At 44.7% G+C, this 13,102-nt stretch overlaps 1 protein-coding gene across 1 annotated transcript in view; it reads left to right on the top strand.

The window, feature by feature from the left end:
* Positions 1-464: 464 nt before the first annotated feature.
* The window catches only part of LOC138259325 (avidin-like), a 49,828-nt gene continuing 37,190 nt past the window's right edge, over positions 465-13,102 (top strand). Inside the window, exon 1 of the mRNA XM_069206961.1 lies at positions 465-578. Within this exon, the coding sequence (XP_069063062.1) occupies positions 555-578 (24 nt within the window). The 5' untranslated portion in view covers positions 465-554. The remainder of the gene's footprint in view (positions 579-13,102) is intronic.

The raw sequence follows: 13,102 nt of genomic DNA, 5'->3' as shown, positions 1-13,102 counted from the left end.
AAATACATCCAGGCTAATCGTGTTTCACAAGGATTGCTGGTGATAGTGTTTGGGGAGGATGATGTTTTAATGCAGAAGTTAAAATGAAAACCATAGCACCCACACCTGGTCAGTGCAATCAGACAATTTGCACCAGACTCATCCTTGAAATGATTCATCCACCCAGCTACCTATTCATTCATTAATTAAGCCATCCCACCATTCAATTATTAGACAAGTTTCAGTAATTTAAAAAAAAAAGTGCTGTAAAACGCATCACATTTTGGATTTGTTCCGAAAACTTCTTGTGGGAAGATGCTGCCCTAACACTAACTCCTTTTGCAGTGACCGGGCGGGCTGTGCTCGCTCGCAACGCACAGTAAAGGGGATAGTCTGAACCAAATTTTACAGGGCTTCTCTTGTTTCCCGGTCCGGCTCTGGGCCCCACCCTACACAAATGCAGCAAATATAGACGTGAAACCGAAAGTAAAAGTAAATCTGCTTATAAATACTCGAGCTGCGCAAGAGCGCAAAGAGTTTCCTCCTGCGTAGATCGTTTCCTCACTCCTGCTGCGATGTCCCGTTATTTTAGTGACCAGGTAAGCTGAGTTTTCAGAGGCCGGTGTGCTATAGCGACGCAGCAAGGGCAGTCGGGGCCCATTAGCGTGGTGGGCTAGAAAAGGACAACAGCTACTACTTGGGTGCGGATCAGAGGCGTAAGAGAAGCCCCGCAGACTCTGCGCTGCGGGCGGTGGGGCGTGGCTTATCTATAGAGAGATCTGAGAGAGGGCACACTCAGCCCCTACTGATGAGAGTGTGTGTGTGTGGTGGGGCTTCAGCGTATCTTGGGGTGGGGACCTCACGTTTTGATACGCCACTGGCGCGAGCGGGTCCCTTACATTTGTGGGTGCCGGCGCCACTGCACCTGCTGCACTGTTGATGGCTCCTCATCCGTCGTTATACTGAGGGGGTGGTATACTAAGAACAGGCCGAACACACGATGGGTCCCTTTATACCAAGATTTGTTTACAGTGAGAAGCTGTGTTGTGAGTGGTAATTACAAAAGAACAGTCAGACGGGCACCTCAGGGGCCCAGTATTGTATGTGAGGGAGTACAACGGTAGCAGCCAGATGCTCTGGGGATTAGTGTTTGGAAAAAGGGTGTTGTGACCAATACGGAGGCTACTGAGCTCAGTGTTTTGCCGAGGGGGCCTCAGCAGTACAGATAGGTTGAATGCTCACAGATGAACGGAAGGGGTTGTTTATGGGAACCGCATGCCGAGCTCTCCAGAAAGGGTAGTGCGTGGGAGTTTTTACAGTGAGACTGGGCTGAGTTTAGATATGTATGCGTTTTACCGAGTGGATTATATAACTGCTGGCGCACAGGGGTGTAGTTGGGCCAGGAAGATTGAGGGGGTGCTTAAATAATGAAAGGGTAAAGTGCAGACTGCAGACTAGTTGGAACGCTCACACAAGGATCCAGGATCACACAGTGCGCCAGCAGTGGGCGACTGCGTCATCCCCAGGGCCTGCCGTAGGGGGAGTGGGACTGGTGCAGCTGCCCTGGGCACCGACCGTGTGGGGGGGAGGGGTGGGGTGAGGGAGTTGGTCACTGACCTCATGGTGGCGCTGTGTTTAGCGGGAGCATACGGTATAAAAGCACTCCCTGCTGAGTTCCTTGTGTCCCCAAGTTTCAGGCAGGAATAGAGATGTCAATATAACACTTGTGATTAATGTTCCTGTTAAAGAGAGATCAGAGTATTCTCTAGTGGCATTTTTGACTCACCATAAAGTAGTGCAGAGGTTTAATATGCCTGATGCAAAGAACAGATCCGTATTTTAGGCGGATAGCTGAGTGGATTAGTAAAGACAGCCTTTACCAGCGCTTTAAATCAAATTAAATGTATGTGAGAGAGGGGCTATGTAAAGATGAGGGACACTTGTAGAGGGTGTTAGGGAATACAAGGAGGAGGTCATGGAGAGGGGTACACCAAAAAGGATTGTTGCACCGGGCGCCACCAGTGCTAAAGCCAGCCCTGGCCATCACACAAAGATCCAACATAACACGGTGCTTCAGAACTGAGCTATAGGTAGCGATACAGCCTCAGCAGGGTACGTGCGCCCCACCAGCCTCTAGCTGTATGTGAAAGTTTCTGCACTTGGGAGGTGCTGTCAGGATTATTAAACACGGGTGGCTCCTCCATTAGGGCAGTGGAGCGTCGCCCCCCCTTGCCAGCAGCGGCAGCTGCAAAACCTTTACTAGAAAACGATAATAAACGGACTTTATTATAGTTTTCTGGTGAAGGGGCGGGCCATGTGGGTGACGAGCAGTGAGGGAGAGTGCACATCGCTCCCCCCCACTGCGCATGCATGTTTGGCCTGCCGTCTCAGGCCGGCCAAACACACGTTCACAGTAGGTTCTCTCCAGCCCAGCAAAACAGTTGCTGGGCTGGAGAGAGCATGCACAGGTTTCCAGTCTGCCTGGGAGCTCCCTGGCTAGGCGCTCCCAGCTAATCCTGACTCTGCTTTGAGCAGTCAGGGTTGGCCGCAGGGCAGGCTGGGAACTTGTGCCTGCAGCGCCAGCGTTGAAGCAAAGGAGACGGAGGAGCAGAGCTGCGCGTGGCTTTCAGGTAAGCGGTTTTATTTTTAATTTTTAATAATTTTATGTTTATTCTCCACCTCTGCGCACCACCCCGCCACTTTTGTGAACCACGACTGATTAAACATCCATAGCCCAAAACTACCATAACTCAGTCCAAATATAGTCTAATAGCACTCGTCTGAGAATGGAGGGGCTGAGGCGCGGTACTATAGCTAAGAATTAACATTAACGGCAGTACTAGCACAGTGGTGCAGAGCGCGGTGCCCTTCTGCAGACTGCTTCCTCTCCCTCCAGCCTAGTGTAACCGGGGAGCGAAGCTGTGCTCAGAGTGCTACTACTCCCCCAGTGCTTAATTTGTAAAAAAAAAATAAGTGCCAGGGCCCTGGCCAGGAGGCCACTGCAGCTTGCACCACCTATTGCCCCTGCCAGCTCTAACCACACAACTACTTAACATTACACTCCTAAATGCACGACAATTCATACTATTCTAGGCTTTCAAAGCTATAAGAATGGCTTTGGAGGCAGGTATCTGTCATTTTAATATGTATTTAATTAATAAACAGCTGTTGTGCTCATCTCTAAATTAGACGGTCAACACAACCTGGTGGCAGACTGTCATAAGTGCTGGTGCTGAGCACCGGAAACCACCAGCCAAAATTAGGCGCTGCATTCACCTCATCAGGAGGCCCTCGTCATGGGCAGGAGGGGAATAGGATGTTAGCAGGTCCAGGAACTTACATTTCCCTGCAAGTCTTAATATTGTTAAAAAGTCCGAATGACAGTGGCACTTCTTGCAGTGGGAAGGGGATGTGGCTTTTTGGGAAGAGCTGTAAACTTCAGAGCCGGCAACTGTCTTAGAGTCTCGTCTGCTCAACATCCTGTGTTTCTGGTAAATCACTTATCTCCCCATGGCAAAAAAATGAACTTGAGCTTGTGTAATGTAACTGGTGCTCATATAAAGTGCTCCAATATCCTCTGGTTGAGTGCACCCTATATAAAAATGCACAAAAAACAATAAATAGTATGTCAATTACAGCAGTGAGCAGAGGAGAACACTAATTAAGCCTAATCAATGTGGACATGGTCCATGCTCTACCAAAGACCAGGAAGTTACACCATTGAAGCATTGCTGAATTATAATTAAGGCAGTAGAGAAGAGTTATAATGATACCAACGAATGGTAAGTAATGGACGGGCTGAAGGCTACTTCATAGATTTTTTTTTTATAGATACACTAGGTCGCTTAGCAATAGCGCATGCGTGCTGTCTGTAGGTTTCACCTAAAAAACACTAACATACTGCCCCTCTTCCTGTTCAGAACCACCCTTTCTCAGTTTAATCTCAGCATCTATGTAAAATCCAAAGCAATTATGTTTGCATGCCTTCCCTCCCACAGACCCTCTGACCTTTGGACCACAGCCAAATTCAACAGCTGTTGGGTGGGGCCTCCCTGTGTTGGTGCCTGGTGCTGGGCCCTGGGCAATGGCCCATCTGGCACATGCCTTGCAGAGGCTCGGCTAACGCCACCATCTGACAGGCCATCTGCAGCCTCTCCCCTACTGAATTATTTAACCCTTGATTGTTGCCTTCAGAAAAAAAGTAGAACACCAAGAACTGAACTTCATTTTACTTTTCACTTGGCTGTGAAGTGGCTGGATAATCAACAGCCAGTCCTAGCTTTCTAGCCGACAGCTTATTGCATTCTGAGGGGTGTATTTTGTTTAAAGAGGTCACTGTGGGGTTCATAGATCCAACATGCTAAGTGATAAAGGCCTAAAAAGCTAAAATTGACTGAAGGTGTCACACATGACCTGGAACCACTTGGCAGGTATATTTGAAAAGTTTACAAATTAGTCTAGTGACGTGTATGTTTTAATATTTCAGAAAGTGGTCTAGTCCATTTTGAAAACTGTCCCTGTTCCTTGTGCACAGTCACAAGTAAATGTCGCTTATATATTTTGTGAGGGCTGAGGCTTGCATTCACATCATGCATGCAACAATTCAAATGGCAAATCATTTGGTCTTTTTATGCTATAAAAGTTCACACCAGGCTTCACTACTGCATAACATACATGCAGAAAGGGAAGCAACAATAGAACCTTTCCTAACACAAACAATAAATAAAGGGCAAGTGGCGCAGGTCAAGGCTTTCCCAAATGCATAACAGCTACAGCACAGGCACCATAAGAGCAAGCTCCAGTTGGAGCATCACCAGTGCAAGCATCTTTCCTTCACAGTCCAGGTACATCTGGGGCAAGAGCAGTGGAAACATCCTTTTAATAGAACCGGGGTGGCTCCCAAAGCTTCCTCTCACAGAACAGATACACCTAGGCAGGAACACTGCAAGCCTGTCTCTTACGTGAAGGGTATAAATCAGGCAGCAGCAGTAGGCGCTCGCTTCTTCTCATGGCAGCAGAAGAGCGGCTTTCCCTTTGTCACAGAAGGCAGGTGCAGTGCAAGCTTCCCTCCCCTGCAGAAAAGATTCAGCACAGCAGCATTATAGTACGAGCTTCCATGGCTCACAGAATATGTACCGTGAATCCATTGGCGGACTAAGTGCTGTCAGTGATGTTTCTATCCGGCCCTGACAGCCCTGCTGTGGTCTCTCTTGCTGCCACCACTGTAACTTCTATTATTGTCAATTCCTGTGTTATCGCTGCTTTCACGTCCTGCAGCCCCTGCCCTGCTCTTCGCATGCACATTTGTCCATGAACCTGGGGCCTTGCTGTACCTAAACAGAGACCTTCCTTACTCGTGGTGTGAAAGGGAAAGAGGAGACTGTGGTGCTCAATGGGAACCATTTAAAGATAACATAACAAATGATAGAGCGGTCCCTACTAATAATTTTACCTATGTTCGGACGCTCTTTAGGCCGATGAATCTTTTGACTAAGTGGGAACTCTCTGTACTCTTAATCGATCGATTGCATTCAAAATCAATAATCAATAACGAACATAAGCAATACCTTGATCAACATAACACTTGACAATTAATCCAGAATACATTTCGGCGAACCCTGACCTTTCAGTCAGGAATAACCACACCAGTTTATTCAAAGTTAGTGAATTGTATTTCCCTATATTAGCAAAGCTAGCACAATATATATGTGTCTCAACACCAAATGATAAACGTAAATGAACATTAATAGCTGTCCATAGCGGCGAAACAGGTGCAATCTATGTAGCATTTGAATCACAAGGCATTCGATAATAGCAATGCAAATTACTAATACGATAATCTGTAATGAACTAATCGCATATATTTAGTCAGCATAACAAGATCTCAAATTGCATCGTGCGATATATGGAATCCTCGTCTAACCTCAAATTAGCATCGGCATGTGGGACTTCATGCAAAACAATTTAGCAACATTAATTTAGAAAACCTCCTAACTAGGGCTCTTATCAAAATCAGCAGTTGGTTACCTAAAGGAAACACAATGCAATTTTACAATTTCCTTTCATATTTACCAATTACGATCAGCAATCAAGGAAGTCTTCGTCTCACAGGTACCGTTCTTCGATCAGCATGGGACGGGGCAAAGGGGCAGGGGTGGACGGGCAATTGCCTCACGGCGGCAAGGTATAACTACTACTTCATGCAAGGGATCAAATCAAAGTTAAAGTCTCTAGGGCCAGAATCATTAAAGTCTCTTTCTCTCAATTAGAGAAAGCATCAAAGTCTCTCAAAATGGCGTCGCAGCAAAGTGGGCCATAATAGCTACGAAGTCTGCAAAATGGCGGGGCATCGAGCTGGTAATGGCGCGCTCTCCCTCCTCGTGCACCTGGTTTTTATAGACAACGGTTCAAATCCAGTAGGGTCTTCCATTGGAGGGTTCATAGGTTAGCTTCAAATTGTCCAATCAAAAACCAACAGTTCTCAAGCTTTTACTTAAGCATACATTATCCTTGGAGATGGGTACGCAAGTTGCAACATTTTATATCAATTAGCTCACTTTCAGAGCTTCCATTGTCCGCACCTGCAAATCGACCTTGGAGTAAAGAGAAAATATGCCAGGCTGGCACGAAACCTTAAGATAAGCATGTGAACGGTTTCTGTGGAAAAGTACAGCTTCAAGCAAAAATACACGTTTATTAGCACAGTGGAAAAATACGAGCATCTAAACCGTGAGACCAGGCCACTAGGCCAAAGCCTCCGCTAAAGTCATGCTAAGCTAAAATATTTCAAACAAGCAAATCGTAGCACACGTTTCTGATTATGTCGGATTAGTGCAATTCTAATACACCACGTTATATAAAGCACGCTTATAAATGTTAGCAAACTACTCTGAGGGCACATTTTGTCCCCGTACAATCTTTATTAGTTCGGTTAAAGTCACACATGATTATTTCACACTACGTTTACGCATTAATAAATGTAAAACCTTCATTTTCTGCTTCATCAATCCCTCCTCTGATGACTACTTGTCATCACACCAAACCATGCCCACAAATTTTATCCCATAAAAATTCTGTCAGTTCCCTTTTCCTTTTAATTCCCCTAGTTTGCGCTTTGTATTCTTCTGCCATTCTTTTCATAATTTTCTCTTCTTTTCTTCTTTTAATTCTTTCCATAATCATTATTATTCCCCTTTTTATTCCCCAAATTCCAAATATGCAAATTATCACTATTAAAATTCCCTCTATTATTTTTAACAATATTCCATTCCAAATTCCCCCAATCCAATGTCCCACTGAAGCAAGTCCTTTTCCAACCTTCTCCCACACTCCTTGTTCTTTCAGTTCCTTCAAATCTGCACTTTCTTTTGTTAGATTAGCAAGCATAGTTTTAATTTTCACACTATTGTCAGGAATATAAGTACAACAGTGTCGTGCACCAAGCATTTTGCAAACGCCACCATCCTTTGCTAAAAGAATGTCTAAAGCAAGCCTATTTTGAAGAGTCATAGCTCTTTCCGCTGCAAGTTCAGCATCTATCAGGATTATAGCACCTGAAAACTTCGTCAGCATGTTATCCACTATAGTAGACAACTTTCTTATTTTGATGGAATTCAACACAACTCCCAATGAAGGAATCATGGCTCCAAATATATCTCCTACCACAGCAGCTGCGGTCTCTCTTTTCTGGATACGATGGGATCCAGATGTCTTTTGAATGATCGATAGGTCATCCAGTTGATAAACCTTTGGGAACACTATACCCAAATAACATCTCCCCCACCATCCCTTTGGAAGACGATAATAGGCATTATACCCACAAATGTAATATACACCTGGAATGACAGGGTCAAGTCCGTCCATCATGAATGTCCATTTGGCCTTAAAGATAAACGTATGTTTACACTCACTCGCTCCTACAAAAATGTTGTCATAATAAGATTCACCTCGATATATACAAAATTTCCCTACATGCCAAGCATCTAAAGCTATTTTCCCTTGTGTCTTTATAGCAGCAAAATCATAATTATCTACTGAAGTCCTCTTATGTAGCTCTTTTTCTAATTTCGCCTTCATTTGTGCCCTTCTATCATCTGTGCGATCTAAAAAGCTTATTTCTACTGCAGAGAGCGAGCAGGTAAGGTTTTCCCTATGAGCATGAGCCGTTTCAAAAGGTTGCATTGGCTCGAAAAATTCCCTCATTATTTTAGCATCCCAATCTTTAGCAATCTGGCTTAGCTGCGCTATTATAGGAACATATGAAAAGGTAACATCATAATTTGAGTAAAAATACTGTATGTTAGTTTGACCATAAAACCTAGACATTACTATACTACATGTAATCCCGTATGTAAGAGGCATATGGTGATAAGTCACCCCTTCCTTTACTGATGTCGGTATCTGTGTACACACGTAACAATCCTTCGCATCCATAGTCTCAACATATTCTGTTAGCAAGCGATAGAAAACGTTATACGAAAGCTCTTTCTTATCGTGCAAGAGCCTCTCATCCAATGCTAGTCTTTTCAATGCGGTTAGTTCGGTGACAGTAACAGGAGCAAAAGTAGAAGCCTCAATATTCTCATTCTCACCCTTTCCATGCATTCCAAGCACAATTGCCATTATTATTAGTACACATGTAATTACCAAGCCTATACACACATATTTACAATATTTCTTTCTATTATTTTGCGTCATGATCTGTATAGAATCAGAGAGCTAGAAGCACCTATAAATGAAGCTATTTAGCAATTCAGTTACGAAGCTGAACGAGCACAATGTTCACACTGTTTTCTTCAAGAGGCCAGTCACTTATCGGTTAGCAGCATTCGTCTCAATTCGGCAATAACTCAGTCTTTATCAGTTCAGCAAGTCTCATCCAGTGTAGCAATGTCTCAGCTGGTTGTTTGTTTCACGTTAGATTGTAGCAAGCAATATCATTTATTACTCTTTCAATCGACAGAGTCTATAAAACTTTTCTTTTCTATTGGTATCTCTTCTTCTTCGTTCTCGATGCTTAGAGATACAAACTCGTCAGTCCAATCGTCATTGACTGCATATGCCCATTCAGGACCGGAATATCTCCTGTTTGGTATCCTTTTCCTTTTCAATTTTGCTTCCCTTTTCGATTCTGCCTCGCTGGTACTTTCCTCTTTTGTCAAGTCTTTTTCTTCACTTGACGATTGTTCCACAACAGTCACTTCCTTTCTTTTCTCTTTCACTTTTGGCCTTCCTCCCTCGTTCAAACTTTCTTTACCCCTTTCTTTTATTGGTGAAATACTTAGTCTTCTCTTTGCACCGTGTCCATTTGATGGACCTGCAATCTTTTCTGTAGAAGCTTGAACCTTTTCGCTCTGTTCTGCCTCGTCCCCTCCTTCTGGGGAATCAATCACGTTCTCTTTTTCTTTTTCTGTATCGTCTGCTTCTGGGAAAGCCCTCCTCTGATCAGGCTCTCCTGCTTTTTCAACTTTTTCGAGCCCTTCGTCACCGTTACTTTCGTCAGGCTCTTTATCACTTTCAGCTGCTTCAGGTTCCTTGTCACCTTCAGCTGCTTCAGGCTTTTTGCTACCCTCAGCTGCTTCAGGTTGTTTGTCACCTTCAGCTGCTTCGTCGCTGTCTGAACTTTCTCCTTGGTCTCCCCCAAGCGAGTTGGTGTCTTCGTCCTCAGAGAATATCTCTTTCTCTCCCGTTTCTGCCTGTTCACTTTCAGTTCGGTTTTGTTCTGTCTCAGCACTCAGTACTGTTTTGTCAGGTACTGGTAGTTTCAGCGCTTCAACTTCCTCATCTGTGGGACACAACACCTTCTTTGTGTGACTGGCGTGAATCCAGTTGGGAACCCCCGCACACTTCACAGCGGTAGTTGTCGTCAGGATCACTTGGAAAGGGCCTTTCCAACGGGGTTCCAGACACGACTTTCTCACGTGCTTCTTTATCACGACCCAGTCACCTGCTTTCAGTGCGTGTCCTGGACCTTGTATCGGTGGCAAGGTGGTCGCTTCCACCTGGTGAGAGAAAGAGCGAACCACGTCAGCCAGTCCTTTGCAGTAGTCTAACACCATATCATCTGTAATATTCAAAAGCGCGTTTGCGGGAACTGCAGGAAGTCTCATAGCCCTGCCCATGAGAATTTCGTGCGGAGACAATCCAGTCTTTATATCAGGGGTGTTTCTCATTGACATTAGCACTAAGGGCAATGCGTCAGGCCATTTCAAATTTGTCGATGCACATATTTTCGCCATTCTTGATTTCAATGTACCATTCATCTGCTCCACCAGTCCTGATGCTTCAGGGCGATAGCTACAATGCAGCTTTTGCTCAATGTTCAGCGCTTCGCAAAGTAACTTTATCACCTCGTTATTGAAGTGACTTCCCCTATCTGATTCTAAAGAGATCGGGAATCCGAAACGTGGTATTAACTCCCTCAACAATAGCTTTGCAACTGTAAGGCTGTCATTTCTACGTGTGGGGTATGCCTCAATCCAGTGACTAAAAATGCACACAATCACCAACACATACTTCAGACCTCCATGCACAGGCATCTCGATGAAGTCCATCTGCATTCGACTAAATGGTCCACTGGCTCTGCCAATGTGGCTCGCGTTCACAATTGTTCCCTTTCCTGGGTTCATCTGCTGGCAAGTGACACATCGATGGCAAACTGCTTCTGCAGCTTGACGAAATCTGGGGTTAAACCAATCAGTTTTGAACAATCTTATCATGGCATCTCTCCCTAGGTGAGCTTGCCCATGATAGAACCGCGCAAGCTGTGACAAGAGACTATTTGGCAAAACAAATTTTCCCTCATGTGAAACCCATAACTCGTCTTGTCTCTTTATACATTGTGATTTAATCCAGGAATCTCTTTCATCCTCCCTGACATTATTTTGTAATGCTTTTAATTCATCTATTGTATCTACGACCTTCAAGGCAAATGCTTCAGCTGGTTCGAGTTCTGGTTCACTTATCGAATTCCATTCATCTCTGAGTAATATACAGTTCAAGGCACAAAATCTTGCGACCTGATCCGCATATGCATTTCCCAGAGAAACATAGTCCTGTCCTTTCGTGTGAGCACTGCACTTTACCACTGCAACTTCGGCTGGCACTTGAATGGCGTGTAACAATTCCCTTATCCTCTCCCCGTTCTTCACTGGGGATCCTGAAGAAGTCAGGAAACCTCTCTGTGACCATAGTTGTCCAAAGTCATGCACAATCCCAAACCCGTACTGACTATCAGTGTAAATGGTGACTTTCATCAATGCAGACAGTTGACATGCTCTTGTGAGGGCTACAAGTTCTGCTACTTGTGCAGAATAGACTCCTTGAAGCCAGCCCGCTTCCAAGACACCTGTTACAGTACATACAGCATATCCTGCTTTCAAAATCCCCATCCCGTCTCTTAGACATGAACCATCAACAAAAAGAATTAGGTCATTTTCATCAAGTTTAGTATCTTTAATGTCCGGTCGAGGTTTTGTGCAAAATTCAGTCACCTGAAGGCAGTCATGCTCGACGTCTTCAGCGTTCTCAATTTCGGCATTTTCTCCAGGGAGCAATGTTGCTGGATTCAACGTAGTGCACCTTTTCAGCTGCACATTCGGTGAGCCCAGAATTATCGTTTCATACCTTGTGAGTCTTGCTCCAGTCATGTGCTGCGTTCGGGAGCGGGTCAAAAGTATCTCGACTGAGTGAGGGACCATGACTGTTACTGGGTGTCCCATCACTATTCCTTCACTCTGAGTGAGGCTGATACCAACTGCTGCTACGGCGCGCAAACACCCTGGGAGTGCTGCTGCGACCGGATCCAAAGTAGCTGAAAAATACGCTACTGGTCTGTTTACGCCACCATGGGCTTGAGTCAAGACAGACAGAGAACATGCATCACGTTCGTGGCAAAACAATGTGAAAGGCTTTGTGTAGTCAGGCATACCTAAAGCTGGAGCCCTGCACATGCATTCTTTCAATTCAACAAAAGCATCCATCTCATCTCCTTTCAGCTCAATTTGATCCAAGGCATCCTTCTGGGTCAGCTTCAGTAAAGGCTTTGCTAGAGTCGAGAAGTTGGGAATCCACTGGCGACAGTAGCCCACCATTCCCAAAAACTTCCTCACTTCCCTCCTTGTCTTTGGTGGACTCATTTGAAGTACACTCGTTATTCTTTCCTTCATTATCTTCCGTGACCCTTTCTCTATCTGGTGACCCAAGTATTTCACTTTCTTCTGACAGAACTGTAATTTGGAAGGAGACACCTTATGTCCATTCCTTCCCAAATGATTCAACAGAGCAATGGTATCGGCTGTGCAGCCACTTTCCGTCTTTGATGCAACCAGTAAGTCATCAATGTACTGTACTAGGGTTGACTCGAATGGCAATTCTAATGCTTCCAAATCCTTCTTTAGAATCTGATTGAAGATTGACGGTGACTCAGAAAACCCTTGAGGAATTCGGCACCAACTGTATACTCTGTCTAGGAATTTGAAACAAAAGAGGAATTGGCTGTCCTCATGAAGAGGCACAGAAAAGAATGCTTGTGACAAATCGATGACTGAGAACCATTCGGCATCGCAAGGAATTTGAAACATTATCACAGCTGGATTCGGTACGACAGGGCAGCACTTGACTATGATGTCATTTATTTTTCTCAAGTCCTGCACAAGTCGGACCTTTCCACTCGGCTTTATTAGTCCCATTATTGGTGAATTACATGGACTGCTTAACACTTCTTTCAGTACTCCCTGTCTTACAAATTAGTCAATAAGTTGAGCAACTTTCATGAGGGTATCTTGTGGCATGTGGTATTGTGGGGTCTGGGGAAAGATTGCATTGGGCTTTACAGCCACTTTCACTGGTTCCACTCCTTTCATCAATCCCACCTCTTTCCCTGTCATGTCCCACACTTCCTTTCCGACTGTCTCCCGTAATTCGGCTGGAATATCTTCTTCAGTTATCATCGGGAAAAGACAAATCAGAGGATACTCTTCATCTACAGTTTCCATCTCGTCCCCCTCTACACTGTCCTCTTCTTCCCCATCACTGCTCGTCTGTATTGTTATTCTTTCGTTCGAACACATTATCGAACAACCCAATTTGCACAATAGGTCTCTCCCTAACAGTGCTATTGGGC

Source organism: Pleurodeles waltl, chromosome 9 (genome assembly GCF_031143425.1).
Source record: "Pleurodeles waltl isolate 20211129_DDA chromosome 9, aPleWal1.hap1.20221129, whole genome shotgun sequence".
Taxonomy (NCBI): domain Eukaryota; kingdom Metazoa; phylum Chordata; class Amphibia; order Caudata; family Salamandridae; genus Pleurodeles; species Pleurodeles waltl.
Note: the sequence above shows the minus strand (reverse complement) of the source record. Positions and strands in the feature narration are given on the sequence as shown.